Consider the following 27,742-nt stretch of genomic DNA (forward strand, 5'->3'; position numbering starts at 1 on the left):
GCACCATCATCCAAGCATCCACGTGACCCAGAAAGAGTGGCTAGGGTAATCACTGAAAGGTGACCCTGCAAGAATATTCAGTTCTTGTGGAAAGAAAGTATTTGCAAATGCAGTTGTTTCATTGTTATTTACAATATACTGCCTTGGATTGCAGGCTTGTGATAGAACAATGTCTTCTGCTGAATAGGTCGTCCCCTTTCACCTCTGAGCCCTGCGCCTTTCAAGCTAGCTGTGAAGACGGGATATGGTCAAACCAGGGGCCTGTAACTTAAGCTAAGTCACAAAGCAATTCATGGCCCTGCTTAAGAGAGGCTCATACCTCCCAACATCCAATCCAAACATTGCTCGAAGACACAGCCACCTGCCCAGTATCCACCATGAAAAGTTTTTACATTAGGCTTATCCGAGCCCTTGTGTGAAGTCACCCTGAAAATAAATCTTCACAGCTCAGAGAGTCAGGATACAAACAAAACAGGAAAATAGTGCCCATGGATATCAAAGACAAAGCTCAACTGAAGCTGAAAAGGGAGGACGACAGAACAAGCGTAGGGAGCAGTGATTGCTCAAGGGATAGGAGATGAAGAGCAGAGCCCAAGAAGATCTGTGGTGAGCTGTGTCATGATATTTTAGGACATATATTTGGCAGCAGAGAGTCTGAGCTAAATGCTTTTATTCCAAAACCATTTTCATCAAGAATTCACAGAATCTAATAAGAGAAAGGGAATGAGAAGCTTAGAAGGCTTCTGTCAATCAATCAAAAAAGCAATTACCTAGGAACTATTTCCATAAGGGAGCTGTGCTAGGCACTGTACAGCCTCAATTGCTTATTAAAGTACCTGCCAGAGGGTCCTCATTCCTTACATGGTTGGCCAGAGCTATGCCAAACACCCCCATTATTTGCCCTAAATCAGAATTTTCAGGAAGAATAAAAATAAAACTGGCTTCCCAGGTATGACATAGTATTATAAAGTAATCGAGGACTATATAAAAGCCCACAGATCTTTTCTTTCTGACCATGGAACCTAAGACTTCACTCCTTAAGAATGTCTATCATTTACAAAGAAACCCTCAGACGCCATGTTCCAGAAGCATTGTCTGTGAGACTATCACAGCATTTCTCCTACTGCACTGAAAGCACATGAGTCCATGTGTCTGTTTTTCGCATGTAATCTTCAGAAAGCCAAGTTCAGATCTTCCTTGTTTCCAAATTCTCAGAGCAGCTGCAGGGCTTCAGTGATGCTACCTATGCTGATGGCTAAGTGAATCGCAAATGCTGGCTGGTGGGAGTCATTTTCTAAGGTGGGAGTTGAAAGCTATGCCTTTCACCCTGGCCCTGTAATACCACTGAGAGTAAGGACATGCTGCAGAAAATGCAAGTATATATAACAAGCTAAGAAGATCCTGCCATCTGTTGCTATGCCCTCACTAGTACCAGGTTCTTCCAGAAGAAGTTCAAACAGGAAAGTACAGCATTTTTTTAAGGAGGCCCTATGCCCAACGTGAGGCTCAGGCTCATGACCCTGAGACTGAGAGTTCCTGCTCTACCAACTGAGCCAGCCCCAGGAAGGTATAGTATTTTGACTTAAACAGGGCTTTTTAAAATTGCACAGCCAATTGATTTTTCTCATTTCCAAAGTGGTTATTCAAATGTGCCCTTGACCATCCCCCCTCAGCAGGTCTTCTCTGTAACCTCCGTATCTACCCCCCCACCCTGCACTGTTTCCTTGCCTGCATTTATGCTTATTTTCTGTTGACTTTTTTATTGTCATTGGGTTTCATCAGGACAACATGGCTCTGTGAAGGTAGAGAATATGCGTCTGTCTTGTAACTACTTGTGTGTTTGGGTCTAACCCTGTGCCTGGCTCCCAGCAGGTGCTTAATAAATATCTGTTAGATGAAATAAATTATTTGATATTATATCGCAAGTAATTTACTAGAAGACTAGTTTGATGAGATGCTCTAGAGGAAAAAGATGATTTTGTTGGCTGAGTAGCTCTCAGCAATGTTTTATGTTCTCTTTCTTTTGTAGTATCATATACCCCTGGCTCTGAAAACTCTTGCAAGAAGAAAACCTTGAATATTATTCAGTTCTGCATTTCCCAAACATATAGGACAATGACAAGCAGTTTTTAAAATAATAGCTAATAACATCCTGAGGAATGTGTTGCAAAGAACACACTTTGGGCCAAGTGCTTTAAGACCTACAATAAGACCCTGGGCCTCTAGGCCCAGAGACACTAGTATTAATTTTCTTTATATTTTCAAGGATGAAGACAGCTTTCTGATCTCTCCAGAAAGAGCAGCTTTCCCTCACTAACTACTTACTTTATAGACAACTGGCCCCACCCCTCCACTTCCCACACCCCACAGGGATTCTCAAGTCCTTCATAATAGTACCACATGGTAGCACAATACTCACAAAAGAAGAGCTGGGGGGCACATGGGTGGCTGGGTTGGTTAAGCATCTGCCTTTGGCTCAGGTCATGATTCCAGGATCCTGGGATTGAGCCCCACATCGGGCTCCCTGCTCAGTGGGGAGCCTGCTTCTCCCTCTCCCTCTGCTGTTCCCCCTGCTTGTGCTCTCTGTCAAATAAGTAAATAAGATCTTAAAAAAAAAAAAAAAAGGCAGAGCTGGAATCACTGAGCCTCCCTAAATGAGAAGCCTCCATGCAGCTAGTCTCAACTTTAAATTGGTGCTATGACTCGAGGGTTAAACTTAAGATGATTTTTTAAAATTTTATTTATTTATTCATGACAGAGAGAGAGAGAGAGAAAGAGGCAGAGTCACAAGCAGAGGGAGAAGCAGGCCCCATGCAGGGAGCCCGACGTGGGACTCGATTCCAGGTCTCCAGGATCACGCCCTGGGCTGAAGGCAGTACTAAACCGCTGAGCCACCCGGGCTGCCCAAGATGACTTGTTTTTATCACTTAACTTTAATTAATTAACATCACTATTTTGGGCCACAATTATTTGCCTTATAAAAGCATATCCAGTGCCTTTCTCACAATTAGTTACCCTCAATTGAGGCATCAGGACATTCAGGTAGGATAGTATGTCCCACCATCGTTTTGAGAAGAGAGAGAAGCAGTTTGCCACCAACAATCATTAAAGTATAGAAGTTAGTGAAAGACTCACTTTAAAAAACAATCACTATTCTAGTGCCATTTTAACAACATACAAGCATCACTCTTCCAATATGATTTCCCATATGATTTATTACATGTGAGAAGAAGACAGGACTAATTCATCCGGAAATCCTATATCCATGATATGTGCCCATGACTGACATTCCATTAAGAGTCAGGGTGAGAGGGATGCCTGGATGGCTCAGTGGTTGATCTGCCTTCAGCTTGGAATGTGATTCCAGTCTAGGGATCGAGTCCCACGTCTGGCTCCCTGTGAGGAGCCTGCTTCTCCCTCTCTGCCTGTGTCTCTGCCTCTCTCTGTGTCTCTCATGAATAAATGAATAATATCTTAAAAAAAAGTCAGAGTAAGAGAAAAGTAGGGGGAGAAGAGAGTGGAAGGGAGGGAGGAATCACGACAACAAAAAAGGAAAGTCACAATCTGGGAAGGCTTCTGACCGTGTGCCCCCATGTGCACACCCTCTGCCACATAGATGATAACAGGAAAATGGGAGAAAACTGAGAGCCTCAGCAGCTCCTTTAATCTGTGCCTCCACATAGGGGAAACAGATTTATTTTCCACGTAACTTTTGAAGATTTCAACAAAGCCACAAAGCAAGGTGAGCTCTTTGGTATTTCATGAAATCGTTTATAGTTCTGGGTATGGATGGGGTGGTGGTGGCTCTGAACAGATTCCACAGAACTGCCAGTTCTAAGCAGATGAGAAGTGCGTTATGTGAACCACTCTGTCTTGGCCAGAGAGTTCCACAGAACTGGCCTCTAAGTGGGAAAGAGAAGTGCATGTGGCATTCACACACGTTTCAAACACTGCGTGGAGTTTATCATAGTCTGTGTTAAGGTTGTGAACATGGAAGTCATCAACCAGGGTGGGTCAGAGGTGAACATGAACCAAACTTTTCACAAGTCACAGCCAGAGTCTGGCACCTTCGTGGAGCTGTGAAATGGAGGGAAGACACGTGTCATCTCTAACTTTGGGCCTGGCCTTCTTTTGCATTCACTTAAAAAAGTCCATGTCGATAATGAGCCAGAATGGAAGGGAACCCCCTCCCCGCTGCTTATGGGCACTAGCAAGGTGCAAGTGAAAAATTCTGATAAAGCTCACAGCCTTGAGGAAAATTTCAAGTGGCTTATTGCCTTAGTTTTCTCGTATTTCACCACTCATTATCAGAGAGAATTGAAGGACAGATTTTGCCTTTTGCTCTGCGGACTAAATTCTATTCTCACTGGAGACCAGAGTGGGTGACCAGAGTATCTCGCAACTCACTTATCTGCGTAACCCTCTCTTTAATGGACTCAAGATCTGTAAGGCGCATCCAGTGGAAGAAGTCTGTACGTCAGCTGATGGAAAATGTGGGTGTGCACACACGAGGTGAGAGAAAAGTTACTTTCTGCATGCAATGAGCCAAATTCTCCCAATTCCTCTGCAGAAGAGCCATCCCCTTTCTTCCTTTTTCTTTTCATAGCCTGAACAACATTTAGCTTAGCTTTCAGGTCCTTGGGTTTTCAGTAGGATCCAACAGGTGTGGGGAGGGGTCATATGCCCATGGCCAGGACATCACTCTGGAAGACTCTGCCTCTCCTGATAAATAGCAGTCTCTACGGCTCAGAGGGCCTTGTCTCCAGCCCAGATTTCAGAGCGGGGCCTCGTAAAGCCAGCAATGTTAAGACCAAAATAATGTCATTTAGTGTCTAGGGGGAGGTTAAAAAGATTAGAAGAAAGCAGGCAGGCAGGGTATATTAAACGAGTCCATGACTAACAGGGTGTGACAGGAAAGGGTTTTATTCTTTTCAACAAAACAATTCCCTAGGGCTGGGACCATGACTCTACTGTGCCTTTATCACCTTGGAATTTTTATGGTTATTTTTGATGAATTCACATTTTTGTAAAGCCTTTTTTGAAATGATGCCAACTTTCAATTTTTAATTAAAGTCGTAAATAATCTTAATTCTGCCTTAAAAGGTTTATTGTTTCTTACTTCTTCTTCTTCTTCTTTTTTTTATTATTGCTGCCAGGAAATATTTCAAATACCAAGTCCTGATGTGAGTTAGCAATTAGAATCTCAAGGTCTAGTAACAACATTGTACCGTGTAAATATCACATGCTGGGACACCGGTACAAGATCTGAAAACGTGGACTGGCTGATTTCATTTGGGTTTATTCACATTGCTGCTCCCGGGAGTGGCATTTCCCCTTTTTATTGGATGGGGCAACTTTCATCGTTTTAATTTCCACAGATTAATTTATCACTGATTCATAACAGATTCTTAAAATCTTCAGATTAAAAAGATGGGTGAAAATTTGGAGAGTAAAAACACAGTAACCGTGTCCCTAAGGTCTGGAAAATAAAAGGCAGCCACATACAGCTCATTCACTTGCAAGAAACCGGGAGCTCATCCAGAGCTGAATCACTACAGACATGGTACCTCACTTTACAGAAGACAAAATCAAAGGAGTATTGCAATATTTGACACTGGGTTTTAATACTGCTCTTCGAAAGTATATCCTTGTAACCTAGACTGATAGTTGAAGGCTATCTGCAAATTGTCTAGAAATTTCTATTTTGTAGAAATGAATCTTGGGGTCTGATTTTCCTTTTTTAAATTAATGCTTCAGGAATCTTTCACACAATCAAAACTATTCCTGTTTTATATAGAGACTGAGACACACTGCATTTGAACAACAGAAACCAATTAATTAATAATTCCTGAAAATATCTCATTACGTTTCCATATCTACTGTCAACCTGGGTTACCTTCTTAAGTGGAATAATGAATTAGTGCTTATTTGTCTGGATGTAGGACTTGTGTTCTCTCATGTCCATGGTAGCTGTTATTCTCAGGGAAGGTGTTCTCCAGTCTTATGATAGGTTTGCTATTATGGTAAAACTTCATACATTTAAGACAATTTAGGGGGTGAATGGTCAGATTTAAGAGAGACAACTCCCAAGAAGGTTTCTGTTGTGTCTTTGTTTTTTAAACAAAGACAACTTATCACTTCAAATTCACAAGATACACACATAGATAATGACAAAAGCCATTAGGCCGTGGTTCTTCTGACACAGGGAACAGTATGTAATACTGGTGTTATTTAAAAAGTATTAAGTATCCTCCTTAACAACTTTATTTATATTATTAATTCACTTAGCTGTTCCTTTGCTCTTCTACAATACAGGAATATATTTAGTCCATGTTGACTGATCATCTGTTATCATCTATTGATAATGATCATCTGTTATCAGTTTACTGTACTCCAATAAAAGAGGCTTAATTATATTTATAAAGAAAAAAAATGATTTTAACAATTGACTTACAAGAGTGGGTTTGTATGCAATTAAGAGTATCTATCAAATCCTTCCAACTGGGCATTTTTCTAATTCTCAGGGAAGAGGTCAAACTCTTTCCATATATGAGCCCTCAACTGGCTTTGTGCTAACACCTCACAAGGAAGAAAAAGCTCAAGTAGGAAAAAAAGACTACACAGCATTTCCCAACATAAAAGTGTTAAATCCCTATAAACCATGAAAGAATGCACGATTCTAGTTAACTAGAAGTGCTAGTGACCTGAAAACCATGGCCATGGGGTTCAATCACATCATTGGGTTAAATCACTTGAAATAAATTGAATCTTAAATTCCCTTACATATATTACAAAGGGCACTTAAATGAATCAGTAGTACTATCTTAACGCATTGGAGCACTCAAAAAGCTAAGGTTAACTCAGTGTTCTTCTGCCATGGTCAGAAGGTACTTGGTCCAAAAACTCATAAACTCACTTATTGGGAAATGCCTTGAAAGGTAGTAAGCTCCTCATATCTCAAGGTGTTGAAGCACAACGTGACCAGACACCTGTTGGAGATCTTATGAGTTTGAGAGAGTCAAGTGGGTAGGCTGGTTGACTTTTAGCATTTCTTCCAAATCCAAGACACTATGCATTCTATATACTTTAAAGATGCATTAATTCCTCAGTGATGTCAAAGTAATTTTAGGTTCAATTCCTTTCTCAGATTTTCATACATGGTACCTATTAAGAAACGTGTTTTCTTTCTTTTCTTTCTTTCTTTCTTTTCTTTCTTTCTTTCTCTCTCTCTCTCTTTCTTTCTTTCTTTCTTTTCTTTCTTTCTTCTTTCTTCTTTTTTTAGCTTAAAGGGAGGGATACTCTATACTTATCCTAGAGATACACCTACCTTCTCCATAAGAATGAAAATGGTTTCAGCCAATTGATATTTCATGGAGAAGCACTTATCTCCAGAAAGGGTTTTTGTTGTGCTATTTTTCCCAATTCAATTTCCTTTAACTATGTGGACTTAATTTCCATAAAAGCTTTTTGTTACTCTCTGGTTTAGTGCCTTTTGCTAATTTTCTCTGATTCTTGTTATACGACCCCTCCCCAGAATTGCATATCTGGTTATAACATTGCTATTACTTCATGGAAGATGTCCCTTCCCAAAGAGCATGTAACAAGTTGAAGAATTTCAATGTCCAGCACAAGGTCCCAGTACTGCAAGAGTCATTTAAATGTGCCTTTCCTGGCTGGATAAATTCTTTTTTAAAATTACCTTTTTCCTTGCCTGTTGATCTTTGGAAGAATGTGCCTTCACATGCTTTCGTAGGGAACTTGGGTCTGTGTAGCGTTTGGTGCATCCTGGAATTTGACAAGCATAAGGTTTCTAAATAAGAAAGAAAGAAAAAAAAACACAAACAACCAGCTGTAGTTAAATCATAAAAGTAACTGAGGGAAATTTACTCAGATTACTGACTTCAGAGCAGGAATTCTTACCAACTGGCTGAGGTGAAAATGCTGGGATTACTTGTGCATTTTAATTAGAAAGCCCTGAAAGTTTGCATCAAGGCAAAGGGGACTACATTTTTGAGAAACAAGGAGACAGCTTTAGAGGTGCACTCCTCCCACAGAACCTCTCGTGGCATTTGTGTGTGTGTGTTTTAAAAGATTTTATTTATTCATTCACGAGAGACACAGAGAGAGAGGCAGACATAGGCAGAGGGAGAACCAGGCCCGATGTGGGACTCAATCCCAGGACCTCAGGACCATGCCCTGAGCCAACCACTGAGCCACCAAGGTGCCTCTCTCGTGGCATTTTTGGATGTGGAAATTATTAGTAAGCATCTCTAGTCATACTTACAGTTATGTTCCCCTGAAAACAATCTTTGGTACTGTCAGAAACTAGGAAACACATTCTTTAAGAGTTCAGGTAGAGAGAAGCTGCAGAAAAGTCCAGAAAAGACTGGGAATGTTTCAGAGGAAACCTGATTCAGAAAGAGAGAATGAGAGAATTAAAAAGGGAATATTAGTAGAAAGTGAGTGAGAGGCAATAGGTTTTTTTTCCCCAAACAACAGACACATGAAAACTCAGCCAGAGAAATATTATTATAGGACTGCAGGTGTAGAGGAGTCCAAGTGCTCAGCCTGGGCCCTTGGCTGGGTGCAATGAGAACACAAGTTTTGGCTAATTCAATGCCCTCATGCTCCTGAGAGATGTGAGCTGCAGGGCCTCAGGCGGAGTCTAGAGGATGGCTTTTGAGCTATGAAATAAAGCAAATCTTTCTGTTTAATCTAAGAACTAAAATAAAAAATCACAAGACAGACTGTGTTCGTAAGTCACAGCTTCCAGTCACTCATGTACTTAGGACCTCAGTAGGTGAGATTGATTACAGTTGTGCCTACAAGATTTGAAATGTAAGGAGGAGAAGTGAAACTCTGCCTCTAGAATAGGATTCTTGCTCTGGGAAATGGCTATCCCATTAAAAATAACAACAAAATATATATATCAAATCAAAACAAAATAAAAAGCCAGAAAAAAAACCTGATTTTTTTCCTCTATTTATTCCTATTTTCATGTGTATGCTTGTCATTTTGTGGGCCAACACATATGTGGATTATATTATTTGCCCTGCCTGAAGCCACATTTATGATTCGCTTTTTTGTTTTTGCCATTTTTGATTCCAACCACAAGGTAAAGTCATGAATATATAATTTAGTTGGGCTCTCTCAATACGAATTCTAAGTGCGATGTGTCTGTTCCTTGACTGATTGACTAAATCCCCCATCAGGTCTCACAGTTTCACAGTGCGTTCGGCACTGAGTTACATGTGAGAAATCAGACAGGGGATAGTGGCTGAACCAGGCTCTCAATAACTGTTTTTGCAAAGGGTCAGCCGATATGGGTTAAAGCCACTCACCAATGAGTTTCCATTGGGTAAACGAAGGTTTCTGTTCACCTGGGAATCTTCTGAATTTGCGTGGCTTTCCTGCACAGCCTTCTCTATCCTACCCTGGCTTCCGGGCAGCAACTGGATAGTATCTTTATTGCGGTCATGTTGCAACTACATAAACTTACATATGAGCACTGTGGCATGTAAAAAAAAAAAACTTCAGGAATATTAGCATGTTATATAAATCAATACCATTATTATTACCATGGCCGGTAGTATTTGGGTTGAAAAGACAAGAAATGGGTAATGTGATTTTGTATTTGTTTTTTGTTTTTGAGTTCTCAAAGAAGGCTTGGCTACTCTCCACTTCAAGGGGGGGGGGAGGGGGTGGTTACCCTCTCTCCCCTGCTGTTAGCCACCTGGGATCAGAATGCCAAAACAGTAGTGGTCTGGTCCCAGTGCTACTAGTGCACTGCTCATTGTACCTCAGATGACCTAAGCTTTAAACAGCATGCTGCACTTTATCAAACTCTATTTTCCACGTGTACCATAAAATCATTCCCCCTGTTTAGATATTAAGACGCTAATAGAGAAATAAGTTAATAAAACTTTTCAGGGTTAGAATTATGAACTCAGTAAGCCTTATAGAAAAAAATCATTTTCCTATAAGTAAAGAATCCATTGAGTTGAAGAAAGATACTTTATCCAAAATTCTGACAACACTAGCATAAGGAGTGCTTAATGAAAGGAAAAGAGGGCCTACATTTAAATATACATTTTTCAAGCAGCGACCATTTGCTTTTTAAAACAAATGTTTAATTTTTACATGATTTTAAAAGAGCTTACCAAATCATTTAATACAATAAAAATTTAAACAGGACGGTTGGTTTGCATCTTGAAGAAGAATGATGGTTTTAAAAAGATTTAATAGTGTTTTTTTTTTTAATAGCTGGGTTTTAAAAGCTACTGGCATTGAACTGAATCATGAAATTATTAACTGTGGTAGCTTTCCTCAAAAGTTTTAAAAAGTGATTTTTTTTAAATTCCAAAATGATTTTAGAAAATGCTCGTAGTCTGATTAGCTAAAATTAGCTCCAAGAAGGGTATTGTAGAACCATAACACTTAGGCTCACAATAGTTCTTTCAAACTACAGATAACCAGCTAGAGTAGAGGCAATTTCTCAAGACAATCTTGTCTCGTGAATGTTCATTCTTCCATGATAAAGTTTAATGACAAATTGGAAAATTTATTAGATTCTACCAAGACCATTTTAGACATACAAAATAGGGCATTTTAACATAATTTATTCTTTTTTTCCCTATTTCTACCTTTTAAAAAATCCTGCTATTCACCAAATTTATTCATTTCATATTCTATTCTGTTGGTCCTAAAATCACTGAATTCAATTCAGCTAGAGCAGAAAGGGGCTATCCTATGCTCATATAGCTCTAATTATATTTCAGCTATTTACGAGGCAAACCATCACACTTACGTATGTTAGGAGATAATTCTGTTTAGAAAGGTTATGTGACATATAGCTAAAATGACTTCTATCAATATGACTAATAGAGACTAATAAAATTTAATAAATATGTCAACTATAACATCAGAAGAATCTTAAATATGTATGAGAAGGTGTGTAGAAATAACAATAACAGTATCTTTTCAAAATTCAAATTCTGGTGTAGTTTAATAATAGACATTGGAATGTTAACACTGAGAAAGTACTGTCATGAATACATTATTTGCAAGAATGTGGGATAAGAGATCTGTGATGTGTATAATACATTTATCCTGATGGCTTTGTTAAAAGAAGTGAAACTGCACATAGTCTACCTGGCCTCCTGTAAGGCAAATGGCATCAGAACTTGAGAGATGCAAAGAAGGATGATCAACATAACAGAAAATAAAGGAGTCTTAGAAAAGAAGCAAAATGTTACAGCACTAAAAGAGTTAAGGTGATTTTCAATGATGAAAATCAGTTGTTCTCATAAGGGTTATGCCAATGGATATGCGGCTGTTAACACACAGGAAGCATGATAAAGCTGAACCCTGGCATAAGATTTGCTGAGTCTTCTTAGATCGCCTGAAGGTGAAAATGCCAGGTGGTTTCTAAAGCAAAAGGCCAGATTCACACTGGGTAACCATGCCAGTCTCAAAGTTCTTACGTCAAAAAAAGAACAAGGGTAAAGAAAAAACAATAACAGACAACGACTTTCCAATTCTAGCAATAATATATATTATCTATTTCAGCATATCTTGATATTTGAATAATTTATTTTTATGCCTTATGCCTGGTAGTCATCCTGTGTACTGAAATCTACTATGTGACAACACCTGAACTGCCTCTGCTTTGTACACAGAGGTGATCAAGGAACCCCTTTGTCTTTCAGGCAGTTGTAATATTTAGGATAGCTTGTCACTACAGAAAAATGAAGAGAGAGCCCAACAGGGCCCCTTCTGGACCTCCACAAAGATTCCACTGCTGCCTTTAGCATTGTCCCTATAACCTGTAGACATAAAGCAAACACTTCAGCATTCCACTATCAAATGGGCACTTTCTCACACCAGGGCCTGGGGCTGGAAGCTGGGAATCTCCGGCCATTCTTACAGTGTCCAGATGCGTCCTCTGGTGCTTGGCGCGGTCGCTGGAGTTACTGAATGCCTTCTGACAGCCTGGATGTTGGCACAAGTATGGCTTCTCACCCGTGTGACTCCGCAAGTGAATCTTGAGATTCTCAAGCCTTGAAAAGGCCTTCTTGCAACCTTCAAACTGCAAAAAAGAAAACAGTTTTGAGTTGTTGAGAAGGAGCTTGAATGTTTGGGTCTGGGGGACGGGAAAAAAAATGTCCTCGGTGTGTATTTGGCCTAAAACAAAAAAACAAAAAATAAAATGAAATCCAAACAGTAACAAATATGACTTCTAAAAATATCCACATATTTATGTGAACCACATTTTTCCACTAATATAGATGCCACTTTCCATACCAAATCTGGGTCTCAAACTGATTTCTGTGATTACTTATGTCAGAGAAAATTTGCTATGAGCCATCTGGCTCAGTTAATAAAAATACAGTAATGCGTGTCTTAAAGATTTATTAAAAAATTAACACACTTTTCCATTTCCAAATTGGACTAAACGGAAGGAATCAGGAAGGAAGAAACTTTTTACAACTAATAAACTAGCAAAAAAAAAAATTCAATGTGATGTATGAGAATAAAGGTGAGCTGAAGATCCAAGGGTCCAGGATGCAAAAGCCATGTGTCTGTGGGGTCGTCACAATCATAAACTTCCTAAATAATCTCAAGGAGTTTTTCAACTTCCCAAAGAGTGACTCTGTTAGCATACACAGTGAAGCCAAGCCTAATGAGATACGTTTTAAATGTGCTTTTAAAAAATCTCCTGGAACACAATTTGTGTAGTGCTGAGAACATTTTCCAAATGAAGTGATAGTTATATCTATTTTTGTTTTTCTAAGAAATGTTACCTCCTTCATGAAGAGAAGAATTGAAAATGAAAGGCTGAAGGTTTCAAGAAATGCTTTATGGGTTTGTCAATATTTATCGATGGGACTATTTACTATGTATCTTCTGTGGGTAAAATATCAGCTACTATATTAGAGGTGCACAGTGATTCCAATCTTGAAAGTGACAATCTAATAAAGAAAATGTGTTATAGGAAGCCTGTAAATGAGGCATAAATGTGAGATGGGCATTTAACTTGTGACTCTCTCTTTGGTAGTAAGCCCCAAAATACTGATGTCACTTTAACAATTTTAACCCCATTTGGGTTCCCACTGCAAAGGAAACTTAGAAATATGGACATGGAGTTTAAAACAATTTTTTTAAAACCCTCACTTCTTAAGAGAGTAATGTAGGGCCTGAGGGGTGAGGAATGGCTGGGTAGAAGAGAATAGAAGTAAAGAAGGTAAATTCAAGATGGTTTCCATTCAAAATCAGCAGTATTATTTAACCTTACTACAAGACATTTTATGAAATTCTCAGTTCTAGCGATTATTAGAGTAGATGATGGAGGATGGAGTACGCCGTTCATGAAGGAGTAGTCCAGAGCTGGCCAGGTTTAAAGAATGGATGGACCAAGGAGAAAGAATAACCAACCATGTCATAACTCCGTCTATTTAAGTCATCCAGATTTGCATGCTAGAGTATTTTAAGAAATTTATGAAAGTTGCACTTATTTTTGATTGAGAGTTATACATGTTTCGCAGACATATGTTGGTTTATTTCAATTTTGATATTTTGCTTAAAATAATTTTGGTGTTTTCCTGATTTCTATTTCACATAAAAATAAATTTAGCCTGAACAGAAGATGATTGCTGACAGAGCCACTACTTTTTCAGCAGAGTGAGAGGCATATAATGACATACCATTCAAGGGAAAGAGAGGTTAAGTGGCCTTGTTTCTGCAGGTGTTGTAGGGGGTCTCAAATTTGAGAATTAAAGGGGCTCAATGTTATCCCCCAATTCATGGCTAAGAAGACTCTGCTGACCAAACCTATGTTTTTAAGGTTCTTTCTGAATGACCACTCAGAGCAAACTGCTGGAACTTAGTTGATTTGACAGTCACCTGCTGGGCCACACTTAGGTCAGAAATGAGCTTGTGGTTTTGGATCCCTTAAGCCTGTAGTCTGGTTCCTAGCAAGGCTCTTTTGTAGGATGGATGTTGTGCCAAGGCCCTCCATGGTACACACGCAGACCTGGGAGGTCCTGGCCTCCACTCCCTTGTACCAGTCATCCCAAACACTGATCAGAGAGAAAGTTGCATTGTCTAGGAACCAACATGCATGGGGACGGAGAACTACTTTAGAACAGACAAATGAGGTTTCGGTGAGCATCAGACAAACAAGACCCCCTGGATTGACCACAGAGGGACTAGAGGTATCCTCGACATGTCCTAGAACTAATTCAAACTGTCCACTTGATCAGACATAAGCTGGACACTAGACTGGTGTTTCCATGCTCTCTCCTGTTAAATGTCCAGTTAAAGTCAATTAATTGCTATTATTACTATTAACAGAAACTGTGATCAAAGACAAAAAGGCTTGCTGTATCCCATGTAAATGAGTGAAAAGTGAACTATATCCCAGAACATCGTGACCGCTCTTAAATAGCAAAGATAGGAGGAAAATATGAGCACCCAGACTGAAAACGATAACCAAGAGATTATCTGTAAAAATCATGAAAATCCAGCTGATGTCACGCATCTCATCTGCAGCATAAAAGGCTGGAAGGTGACAGTGTCTGTCAGCACTTGCAGTAGCACTAGAGTATTTTCAGGGGGAGAGATTAAGAGTGAAGCATCATGTTTGACCCCATGGGGTTGCCAGAATAAAGGCAAGAGAAAGGCAATTTCTTGGACTTGGGGGCTTATAATATATATCGCCCACTCACTCTTGTTGAAGAAATACTCTTGAAATCAAGAACCCCAAACCAGGAAAGTCAAGCACTGAGGAACTGATACATAGCTCCCTGGGAGGCCTTGCACCCAACGCATCGGGGCAGTCTAGAGAGCACCACACCTGATTGAACTCTGCACACCAACAATTCTGCAAGAAGAGGAAGGAGGTGCTGTTCATTTTTCTAATGGTGTCTGGCTTAAACTTGAAAGCAAACAATTGTGTAATGAATCATTATCATTCATTATGGGAATAACCCTGTAATTCAACACAAGAATTTCCTTTCCCTCAGGGCAATTTTACCTCTAGATTTATAAATTCAGTTAAATGCAAATGCATTAAAAATAAACTAACATTTAGATAGAAGTATAAAAGGCTGTTACAAAATACTCCAAAACTGGATGCTTTGGGCATCTGGGCAAATGGATGCCTTTTTCTATATTATGTTTTTTTCATGTTTTCCAAATCTTTAATGAGTGAGTTTTGCCTTGCGAATGAACATCTAAACCTAGGAAAGCAAGGACCACAGAAAGAGTGTTTCCCTGGGTTTAGCCAAAGGCTTTCTCATCAAGGTTCCCACCGTGCAAGGTCCACCCTGAGGTCCAAAGTCCAAAGTGTCACCTGACTGCTTATGCCACCGTCACTAACCAAGCCTTATACAAAACTCGACCAAGAGGCTACTCTCAGGTCCTTACCTTTTCACACTGTCTGTAGAACCAGGCACCAAGGGCAAGTGGAGTTAAACCAGCAGGCTGAGGTTGCCTGTGGTTCAAACACAGGTCATATGGAAAAAGACAAGAGAAAAAACAAACTCTCAGAATCCAAGGGGGCAGCAAGAGGAGGAAACAAAGAATGCCAAAGAAAGGCAAACACAGGACAGTGATGTGGGAGGGAGTGGTGGTGGGCAGGGGTCTGATATATACTAGTAATCTCCTGTAAATAACATTTTTTTTGTCCCCAGCACATATTGGGTAAACCCTCTGAGCATGGCACAATGTGTGCTAGGCCCTGGGAGAAGTGATGAATGAAGCTCAAGCTTTTCTCATGGGAAGATGACCATAAGGCAACTTGTAGGGCTGGGCAGTGTCCATACTGATAAACCTGTAGCAGGGCTTCTCAACGAGGTGCTGCAGGACCCAGCAGCAGCCGAGGGCCCTGGGCACCTGTCAGAAATATGAATCCCTGGCCCTACCCAGATGTACAAAAGAGAACCCCAGGGGTGGGGGTCCAGTCAACTGGGTGTTGACAAGCCCTCCAGGAGATTCTCATGTTTTATCTGTGAATGCCATTTGTACTGTAACCACTGCTGATTTGCTTTGAAAAATCTCCTTGCAGTATTCCCCCACTTCTAACTGCGACAAGAGCTACGTGAACCAGCAGCAGCCTTGGCCTGAAAAAGGAACATTTCCTGATGTGGGGTAAAGCTGTGTTATCTCTATTCCTGCAGCAAATGGCGCAAAGTTTCAGAATGCCAATCTCATATCAGAGATTCTTTAAAATTCCTGACTTTTTAATCTGCTGCCCAGCAGATACATGGTTCTGAAAGAGGTATTGCCTACAAGCTCCCTCAGTGGCCTCCTGACCAGCAACGCATCTGCATTTTTTTTTAAGACTTTATTTATTCATGAAAGACACACAGACAGAGAGGGAGGTAGACACACAGGTAAAGAATGCAGCAGGCTCCATGCTGGGAGCCGGATGTGGGACTCGATCCCAGGACTCCAGGATCATGCCCTGGGCTGAAGGCAGATGCTCAGCTGCTGAGCCACCCAGGCATCCCCACATTCCACATTTCTAATGCCCATTACATTCCCCTGTTGAGAAAAAAGCACATAGCTTTCCATTTGCACATTTCAGTGACTTTACAGAACACACAGAATCATGCATGAAACAATTCTGTAGGTAACAGAACTTTAAATCTCGGGGGTTTGCATTGCATGAAGCCTCACTCTGAGAATGATCTCTAACTCCGAGGCTGTTTGCAAGTAACAAATTTTAATTAAAAAGTATAAATTGCCTCAAACCCAGAGAACCTTAGCTTACGCCATTTTGCTAATTTAGGAGATTATTTCATATTTAAAGGATCACAACTGGACTGTAATCACCATCCATATATATTGGCTTGATTACAGATTGTTGACATTAAGTGCTATTAAGATGACCTTTGAAATATTACTTTCCCTTTCTATTAGAGGCTTTTGTGTAAGGTTCTGAAAATGAAAGGCTCATTAGACACCATTAAAATAGGATTTATTCCATATGTGTAACCAATAATCAAGTAGAATATTGCTCCTTCCCCTAATCAGCTACTTAACGTACTGAGAAGCATACTTCATGTTCAAAGCAGTAATAACAGCAAACCTTTCCTGATCAGGTTTCTGTACCATCACTCATGTCAACAAAACCCAAACAGAAAGGAGTCTAGGATGCTGGACATGCTTTTTAAAAATATACGTTTGATTTCAATTAAGGCTCAGTGTTTATGACCCTTGGAGGTACATACTTTCACAATTTCCTTGGTCAAGACCAATTAATCCCATTAGCGGTGGTTGCGGTGCGGTCTGCCTGCAGCTCTGGGGACGGACCGATGAATTACTACTGGCATACATCTTCTGCTTACAGCTCAAAGACGATGGGAGGTGAAAAGCACTGGTGGAAAGGCCAGCAAATATTTCTAATGCCGTGGATACAGTCAAGGTTACTTCCACAATAAGATCAAGAGTTCAAGTCCTCTTGAACCACAGGGACACCTGCCAAAGGTGCAAGTGAGGGAGACAGCCGGGAGCTGAAGGCTGGAGCCATCTCACACACTTGAGAGGAGGTGAGAAATCCACCTCTAATATTCAGCCAATTTTCCTTCTGGGACAGTGCTCCCCAGCTCAAGGTGTCAATGAGTTGCCTGGGCCTCTTGTTCAAATGCAGATTCTGATTCAGTAGGTGTGGAGTGAGGCCAGACGTGGTGCATTCCTAAGAGTCTCCTTGGCTACACTTCTAAATGTTGAGTGTTCAAAGATTATCCTTTGAGAAGTAAAATTCTAGGGATCATTAAACTAATCTTAGGTTGACAATACACAGTTTAATGTTTTTTTTTTTTTAAGGAAGAGAGAAAATAAACTAGAGCAAGAATCAAGAAGTAAATAAAGGGATTGCTTTTGGCAAACTATGGCAGCTTCATCCTTCAAAGTGTGAAAGAGTAAAATCTAATTTTAAAACGTAGGCTGGGAAGATGACAGAAAGTGCTGTCTGGGGGGAAAAAGTAGAAGAAAAGTTGAAAAAAAAAAAAGGACAGAGATGCAAAAGAGAAAGACTGTGGAGGCCCACGGGGCCACCTGATTCCATTAATCCTCCAGTCTTCATCCACATTTAGACAGCTGGCTCGTGCTGTGCCATCCTGTGATTTCCAATCCCAGTGCATTCTCAGTGGTAGTGCATGCTCATGTAAATGCGTAATATCTACCATGTCAGTTTGTAGAAAGTGTTACATAAAGGGAGAAAAAGAAAATAATTCAAATGTTTTGAGGTTTTTCAAAAGTATCTGGTTCATGAATTCATTACACTGAGTGGCTATGGAATTCCTTCCTTTCTGGGTCTCATTCTGATGGTTCATCCTGCAGTGAGGGTGATGAACAGATCTCCGTGTGCACTTACTTTGTGACTTTACTCATGTTTTCAGCCGAACCACCTTCTTATCCGAACAGCAGACTGAGAGAAAAGGGATTTCTATGTTTCCTTTTGGTTGCTAAAAGGTAATATTGGATTATAATATTTCAAAAGTTCTACACAGAGGAAAAGTGGCCTCGGTAGGAAATTATTTTAGGTCTTGGTACGGTTACCCCTGGTTAACTTGAGACTTCCTTTAACTGCAGAGAAATCAGGGCCCCCTCTGGACCGATTTTCCAAAGATTGCAAATATCTACATAGATTTGCACTTGCATTTCCTACGACAGCTTTCAAAGTTCCCCAGCCTGTTTGGTTGGTGGAGCAGCTGAGGGGACAAGAGGCTGTGACCCTGGGGCTTATGAGTCAGCCTGCGTGCCACTCACCTGGTGTTCTGAAGTGGCCTACTGTATTCATTTACCCAGATCTTCTGGAACCACTAAACATTTTGTAGAATTAATATAAAACCCTTTCTGTAATGTTTCCCTAGCCCATAATAAAGAGATCCCAGTTACTATGTTTTTCCCTGTTATTCTGGTGTACACCATGAATCTATTAAATAGCTCATAAATGCGACTTCCTGGCTTGTCATCCTTCTTACTTTTAATTAAGTGCTCTATATAAAACAAAGTTTACCTAACTAGTTAGTATGTATGTATTTCCTACCAGCTTAAGACCATTCGTTGCTTTTTAACGTTGTGGGTTATGGGTTAGTGGTTGATACGCAAATGAGTCCTTGCTCTACACAAAGTGACAAAGTAAATGAGGGCACAATTTAAAAAAAAAACAAAATGGAAAACAGTGTTTTTGAGAAGCTACATGACGATGTAGAGAGAAATATGTGAGTTTTGTGCCAACATTTGAACCATATTAAATTTTTATGGAAATTATCAAGTGTCTGGTTTATAACAGTTGAAACTTGCTGGGGATAAATGGAACTTCATCGTGGGCACTGTATTTACAACTGGAAAGCCAATACCCCACAGTGAAACACTGGTATTTAAGTCAGATCATGTGGCTCTCTCCAGCTAGTAAACAAATATAAGGTATCATATATTATTCATGTTGTGTCAATACAATCCCGGAAAACTATAATCTCAAGCAAATAATTATTCTGTGAGTGGGCAAATAATGAAAAAGGTTTTTAAATATAACAATAAGTAAGTTGCCTGATTCTGCTGTTATTATTACCATCGATTTCATGCAATCTGCAAATACATATCCACTAGAGCATGTATATTCCAGAGGTTCACCGTCAGAGCTCAGTAAATGCAGTCTGATTACATATTCGTAGAGCAAATGTATTTAAGGCCTGTCACTGGTCCTGCATAAATATACCTAAAAGAAATCAAATTCCTTAATTTTCTTTGTATCCGTGTTTCTGATCATGGCAGGTCATATATAATTCCATATAAATGTGCCTACGTAAGTACCATACTTCTACGAACTACATATAAAGAAGACACATAATAGCAATTTTCAGATGTTTTGCTGCTCTGTATTAAAGAAGACAAATGTTGGGCAGCCTGGGTGGCTCATCGCTTTAGTGCTGCCTTCGGCCCAGGGCGTGATCCTGGAGACCCAGGATTGAGTCCCACGTCGGGCTCTCTGCATAGAGCCTGCTTCTCCCTCTGCCTGTGTCTCTGCCTCTCCCTCTCTGTGTCTCTCATGAATAAATAAATAAAATCTTTAAAAAAAAGAAAAAGAAGACAAATGTTCTAATTTGTTCAGTCCCGGTCTATACACCAAGTGACCATGTCCCTGCTCCACAAATGGACTGGGGAAAGTGGAGTTTCTTACACCTTCGGCATTTGATTAGGCTCTGTGGGTGATTTAAAACAAAAACAAAAAGACCCCCACCACCTCATCAGGTCCCATCCTACTTTCTTTGCATTCACAGAACATTCCAGGAGAGAGACAGATAGCAGAATACATTTGGAATCTGACCCAAACACCCCTGAATTATTTTCTATATACTAAAAGTGAGGAAGTTGACAGCAGTTGGAGCAATCAGCCTTTGGATTTTAGGCATTATTTTTCATGTGTTTTATTTAGTTTTGGTTTTTAAAGGTCAGAAACATTCCCTAAAGCTCTAGTTTTTCTAAGAGGTCTCTCAAGTTTCAGGCCTTTCAAGACGGATGGGGGATAAAGTAAAAGGCAACAAAGTAAGCAAAAGAAAGGAGAAGGGGAAAATAGAAAGGAAGACTGCAGGTGGAAGGAAGGCTCTAGTGCATCTGTGGTCAGGCCTGCTCCTCCCTGTCCTCCCACCTCTCCTTCCCCCGCCCCCGCCCCCCAGGGCCACAAGCCAGTCCAGCTGCAGTTCCCTAATTAAGCAGCAAACTCCTTTTTGCCTCTGCCTCTGCATATGCTATTCCCTGTGCCCAGTGACGTACTACTGACCCCTTAGCTTGGTGTCACCTCCTCTGTGACGCCTTCCTTTATGCTTTTACCAAGGCACAATAGGTCACTTCCCACACACCGACCACGCCTTGCCCACTGCCTTGCTAACACACAGAGGTACACTAATTGGATTGTTTGTTTCCCCCACTAGGCTGTGAGCTTTATGAGGACAAGGGGCTGAGTCTTATTAATCTTTTTATTACCAGCACTGGGTACAGTGCTTGGCATATACTCAAGTGGCTGCAGATTATTTGCTAAATAAATGCTAAGCGAAACGGACAGAATGAACTCTTTGTAAAAAAACATATTGATTTCCTAGACTTCCTTGTGTAGTAAGCTCATTAAGGTCTTTTAATTAGGTCAGGCCAGTTAGTACTCGCGATGACATCAAATGGTCAACATTGCAAAAGCTATAAAAATGTATTTATGGGTTTTGCTAGATTTGAATGTTCTATAGAACTACTGTAAAATATATATTTTATTATTTTAATATCTAACCAAGATGGGGAAACAATAGTAATACCAGCATATGGTTGTGGTTTTTTCTTTTTCTTTCTTTCTTTTTTTTTTTTTTTTTTTTTTTTTTGCGACGCGATGCATTGACCTCTTTATTGGTGTTCTGAGAAATATGTAGCAATGCTGGTGAATGGAGCGAGCAGTTTTCCTACCACACCCTCTTCCAAACTTGAGCTAAACATAACCCATTGGGAACGTGTTATTCACAATAATTCAAGGCACATAAATGTGGGCCTTCTTCATACATAAAGGAAAAGAAACTGTTTTAAATTGCCCTTTAAAAGCTGAGCTAATATGCGCTCCAATATGCCAGGAAAGAGCCTCTCATCAGAGCCTCTCATGCAAAGAAAAAAGCTCTTTGGGACCTTGCCCTAAGCTGCCCCAAGTCAAATATCCCCAGAAGAGCAGATCAAGCAATTCTTATGCCATGCCTCTGTCCACCCTCCTATAGCTAGACTCTCTGGATGGGAGGCAGACACCATCATCCCATATGATCCCACGTTACAAGCACACCTAGCTTGGGAGCTTTCGGTGCTCAGAGGATGGGGGCTGTAGCAAGGCCTTGGCTCTGCCTTCCCCTGTGGCAGTGGACTGGCTACAGGACTGGCTACAGGACTGGTCTTTGATTGCAAAGATGAGAAATGCCATGCTTGCCTTCGGTTTGATTAAGAATTGGCATGCTTGGTTTAACAGAGCTAAGCAATATATTTATTTACTATGGTGTTTCCCAAAATGATTGCTGAATTCTGTCATCTTTTGACTGAGAAACTGTTTGCGGGTTGCAACAGAATGTATGCTAACATACATACAGCAACACAAACCTCCAAGACAAACTGTTTAAGTCAATTTGCTATCATATAAGCACATAGGTGCAAATATGTGCATATGCACTTGTGGGTACAGCCATGGGCACACACTTTAACACTTACACACAGAACCCACACAGATTCTGTAATAAATGTGTGTGTTTAAGAACTGTGTGCAGGGGTGTAGAGGCAAGCATGAATTTGCCAAGAGAGAAAAGGAAATTCACACACGAAGAGAATAATTTACCATAAATTGGCCCACACTGAGTTTATTCCAAAAAACAGAGTGCAAGATGCCAAATTTTTAATGGCTCTTACTATTCTAGATCTGGCCCTGACAAGCTTTGGAAGAGATGCAAGTGGGCAGGAAAGATGGGATTAAAAAATTATATCTTAAGCCTTTTCACTTTCAAATGTAAAATTTCCACCACTGTGACAGGGGAAAGACGGGGATAGGGATATTTTCCTGACACTGTGCTTTTCTCAACAAGAAGCCGTCGATTTTCATTATGCACTGCTTAAATATAAATTCTGTACTTGCTAAAAGTCATCTGTGTCTGGCTGCTTAAAAAAAGAAGCAGATATGAAAATAATGGAACTCAAACTTTGCATGAGCCGTAGCAGCCATCACAAAGGTGTGAGCTCAGCATGATGCTCATGGCAGCTCCACAGTCCTAGGACTGACTGTCCCCTCTGACAGCCCACTCTGCCTCGTCAAAGCCACTCCCTCGCTTGCTTCCAAAATGCATCGCCTCGGGTTTTCCTTTCTTCACAGCTGAGCTGCTCCACATGGCCTTCTCGGCACACACCTGCGGCACACAGCAGGTGCTCAGAGGACCTTCCGTTCCTTCTGCTTGCTCTCCTTCCTTGTTCTGTCTTCTCCGGGCCCTTTCCCTTCTTAGTTGTTTGAGAAAACCACTCTCCCACCTTGCCTCTTCTTCCTCTTATCCCATGGTTCACTCATGGGCAAGGAACTGTCACTAAATCCATTAACCCTTTCCAAGACTGGGTTTTGCAACCCATAGGATAGTCAGTCACCATATGCATACGTGAAATTTTGAGATCCCTATAGTTCTTAAGAAAACACTTTGGCTAGGAATCATCATCTCAATTCCCTTGATTCTTCTACCTAATGCAACTTCTACCCTGTCTTTGGAACTTGACTCCACTGATCACAAGAACGATAGGTCTACATAAAATTCTACCCAAAGACTGTCAGGTTTGGGGTAGATGTGGCTCATCTCAGATGTTTTAAAATAATGAGAATATTGATCTATTATTCAGAATAGCTAGCCTTTTCATTGAACTTAAACTTCTATTGTTTCTTATTCTCTAAAGAAATTCTTAAAATGAGTAAAATGTTGTTTCTAAGACATATTTCTTCCTTTATGTTACCTCCTTAGTCATCTTATAGAGCCAATAATCCCGACATGAAAGTACTTAGCACACAATAAATTCTCAAAAAAAAATTAGCCATTATTTCTATCATCTTTAATGTATTCAAATTTTTTTCTTTCTTTTTGTGGGGAGGGGGGCTGAGGGAGAGAGAGAGAATCTTAAGCAGACTTAGCAGACTGAGCCCAATATGGGGCTCAATCCCAGAACCCCAAGATCATGACCTGAGCCAGGATCAAGAATTGGAAGCTTAACAGACTGAGCCACCCAGTCTCCCCAAATTTTCTAGTATTTTCTCCTTATTTCACAAGTGAAGGGAATCAGGGCCTTGATAGGTTCCGAGACTTGCTGAAGTCACACAGCTGGTAAGTGGCAAAACTGCAACTAGATCATGGCCTTCTGGTTCAATTATTCAACCAAGATTTCCCTCCATGCAACTCCAAGGGAATGCTACTTCTCAAAAGGTCACAGAGATAAAGAAAGAAACATGTCTTGGAAGGAACTCAAACACATTTTTTCTTTTGTTTCTTTACAAAGTGAAAAACATTAGTAGCTTAAATTTATTGTCATAAATAGAGTCAACCATTCTAAATTATACCAATCGTTCTGAGAAAAGTCTGAGCATAGAGTGAAGCCATTAGTGATGACTAAAAAGCACTGTAAGCCTTATGTTCTTGGTTCTAATCTCCTTTTGTGAGGCCTGGCATGAAACAGTCAACCTGAGTATTCTAGAAGGACCCCAAGGTTGTAAACAACCAAAAAAAAAAAAAAACAACCTAAAACTAAAAAAAAAAAGGTTGTAAACAACCAAATACCTTGCAGTATGAATGCTTCCTCACTTCCTCAAATAAAGGGGCCCCCCATATTTGCTATCAATTTATCAATGGTGACACATATTTGTTGTAGCACTTCTAACTCCATCTGAAGCAAAATTCCTTGAGAAAGAGAAAACAGTTCATTTTCCTACTTTCCTTCATGGGATAGAAGACTCCAACCTGCATCACATCAGAAGGCACATGGTTAACAACTGTTAAACTTGTCTTTCACCTCTTCCTCCGAGCTCCAGGCCTACTGCCTGTTCGGCATCTCTGTACAGATGGTTCACAGATACCTCAAAGTAAATATTCCAATACTTAACAGTGACCTTTTTCCCAAAACAGCGTCTTCACTCCCTGCTGCCTCTTCACCCAGCAGCACAGGCCCAGGGTTTGGATGGAATCCTCTTCCCCATGCCCACGTCTACTCTCCAAGTCCCCATAAGGATATCTCTCAAACATGCCTATTTCTCTCCATCCACATCTGACCTCCCTGCTCTTCCCACCCTCTCCCACTTGGTCTACTTTAATAGACTTCTCGCAGGTCCCCCTGCCCACTCTTGTCCCCACCTGTCACCTTGTCTCCCCAGTGCCACCAGAGTCATCTTTGGAACACTGGAAGTCAGATCATGTCACTCTCCTGTGGGTACATTCTTCGACGGTTGCCCGCAGGTTTCAGATAAGGACCTAAGCCTGGTCATGGCTTACAAGGTCTCACTTGATCTGGCTCCTGCCTGCCCCCCAACCTCATCTTCTTTGCTACACCCTCCTTCCCTCCTTCCCTTTTGCTCCAAACATACTGGTCTTTCAGTTCCTCAAAGGTGCCATGACCTTTCTCACATCAAGGCATTTGCACATGCTATTTCCTTTGCCTAAGAAAATGCTTTCTTCCTATTTGCTCGCTTAAATCCTACTCATCTTTTATAGCTTAGCTGAAATATCCCTTTTTCAGGAAAGCATTTTCTGTCTTCAAACTTAGGTTTACTCTTCCTCTTAATAGAAACATCCTCATGGAATGTGAGCTCCTTCAGGACAGGCGTGAGGCCGGGCCTCTTCAAGAGGTGTGCTAGTGTGCCCAGTAAGCTCTCAATGCAGATTTGTGGAATAATGGACAAATTTGTGATTCTATATTAAAATGCAAATAATTTACATTATAATGTGGTTTTTCTCTCCCTCTCTCCCTCCTTTTCTCTTTTTAAAACTGTTTCTAGGGCTTAAGATCTACTCAGAAAAACTGTATACTCCTAAAGAACAGTGCTTGCTCTAACAAACAATGGGGAATAATAAAAGATAAGTAGAACTTAACAGACCCTCAGGTCTGGAGAAAAAAAAAATATTTGTGAAGCCCTCTATAATTTCTAAGTGCTATATGAAATGCAAATGTTTTCTAGATTCCAACTGCATACACAGAAATATCTCAACTCATTTTGACAAAGTTATTCACCAGGGAGATGAATAAATAGCTTCGCTAAATACATATGGTGCAATTATACCCAGCAATAAGTGACAATAGGTCTTGCTTTATAGTAATCTAAAAATTCAAAGCCCAATTATTTCAGCTGCTCAGTAAATAATACTGAAAAGACATGGTGGTAAAGCAACTTAAGAACAGACTGTATTAGTAAACGCTAATGATCTCTTTATGATCCACAGAGCCACTTCTTTTTCTTCTGTAGGAAAGAAAGCTTTTCGTAAATTAAGAAGAAAAAAAATAGACATCCACAAGCTACAGCCAAGAACAAAATGAAAGCAGGGAGCACTCCTTTTGATCTTTCAAAAGTAGTATTTAGTTAAAGAATGTATGCTGTACTACAGAAAAACATGACCAGAAACATGAGCATTTGGGACCTGAAAAATACAGTCGTTGGCAGCTGGCCTTTAAAAGATATATTTATAAGATTAAAAAAAAGAAGAAAAAGAGAAAAAAATTATTTGTCTCCATAGCTCCCAATTTCAGGACAAACTGACACTGACTTTAATGAAAGGGGTCAGTTTCAGACTTCTTTTTAGAACACAAAAGCCTTGGAAGTAATTGGCATAATTAGCAGTTTAGATATGCAAATCAAATTTGAACTTGAAATGAATGAGTTGGAAAAACAACCTAGAAAGGGAAGAGAAAGGAAGGAGAGGAAGCAGCATGACCCTGCCCCTTTGTCCTTCTGGACAACTGAAGGTCAGCGGGTGCCATTATAAGACATGGGAGGACACAGGATGACAGTGCTGGGCACACTGAGATGACCATGATGGCGAGAGGACAGGTCCACCCAGGGGGACAAAGTCTGGAGAGGGACAATCAACAAGGCAGATCTGTAACTCCTGCCCTATTTAGAGCTCTTGCTTGCATGCTCTCTGAACTTGTGGTATTTATTATTTTTCTAATTTGAGCAAACCATATAAGCTTTTGGCACCTCAAAAAATAAAATCATATGGCCAATAAAAATGTTTATTCAAGGGGAAAGAAGTTAGCTTAAGAGCACTGGCTTCCTTCTCTAGGGCCACCTGACTGCTGGGAGGTAGTGGTGGGCCTCAAAGCTCTTCTGCCCGTCTTGGGTCCACTGCATCAAGGCCCACTGGCAGCAGAGCCTGGAAAGGGCATCCCTCTGTAGGGGATCTCATAGCACTTTCAGATCCTCTGGACCCAAATGGGTTCACCCAATTTGAACTTTCTTTGCACACTCTATCTTTCATCATTATTTACTTATATGCCGTTAAATAAGATTTTCAGTAATTATCTGTGCAATGGCTATCTCCCGAGTTCTGCATTTATCTTGTCCTCTCTCTGCTTCCAGAGCCTAGCATGGTGCCTGGAATTTGCCAGGCCCTTCACGAATGAAAACGACAAAATCTGGGACTGACAGGTAACATTAGGTTGGATTATGCACCTGTCAAAGCTACTCTCTATTATCATTTGGTGAACGATCAAAAATTAATTATCTAAAGTTATTGAGTAATTATGAGGAGACAATACATAAGACCTAAAGTAATCATATATGCCAAGTGGTATCTAGGACAATGCTTCTCAGACTTTACTATGCACACAAATCTCCTGAGGAATTCATTATCATGCTAGCCCTTGTTGGGTAAGTCTAGACTGGGGCCTGAGAGTCTACTTTCCCAAAGACAACTCCCAAGACATCCTTGATACTGCTGGTCCTCAAGCCACGCTTTATATGGTAAGGTCCCAGGAGGCCAAATTGACAATCTAAACACAGCTTTTCCTCCACGTGAATCTTATTTATTTTGCATTGAAAAACCCCACGTTGTGATCTTCGTCTGAGTGGTTCCTGGTTTAGATATTCACACAGATGTCTTCTTGGATGGGAAGAAGGATCACCATGCCTTGGTTCTCTCTGGGACTTGGGATCTGTACTACATATATTCTCTGGTGAATTCTGCATCTCACTAGAAAATTTAGCCATGTC

At 40.5% G+C, this 27,742-nt stretch overlaps 1 protein-coding gene across 10 annotated transcripts in view; it reads right to left on the reverse strand.

Moving 5' to 3' along the window:
- Positions 1-27,742, reverse strand: part of GLIS3 (GLIS family zinc finger 3) — a 621,575-nt gene that overhangs the window by 88,369 nt on the left and 505,464 nt on the right. For 9 of the 10 annotated variants that reach the window (XM_055311375.1, XM_055311377.1, XM_055311373.1 and 6 more), the window contains 2 exons: positions 11,927-12,088; positions 7,700-7,810 (listed from right to left, as the gene is read on the reverse strand). In XM_055311375.1, the coding sequence (XP_055167350.1) occupies positions 7,700-7,810; positions 11,927-12,088 (273 nt within the window). The remainder of the gene's footprint in view (positions 1-7,699; positions 7,811-11,926; positions 12,089-27,742) is intronic. The other variant, XM_055311378.1, reaches the window with a different exon arrangement.

This window comes from Nyctereutes procyonoides, unplaced genomic scaffold (assembly GCF_905146905.1).
Source record: "Nyctereutes procyonoides isolate TBG_1078 unplaced genomic scaffold, NYPRO_anot_genome, whole genome shotgun sequence".
Taxonomy (NCBI): domain Eukaryota; kingdom Metazoa; phylum Chordata; class Mammalia; order Carnivora; family Canidae; genus Nyctereutes; species Nyctereutes procyonoides.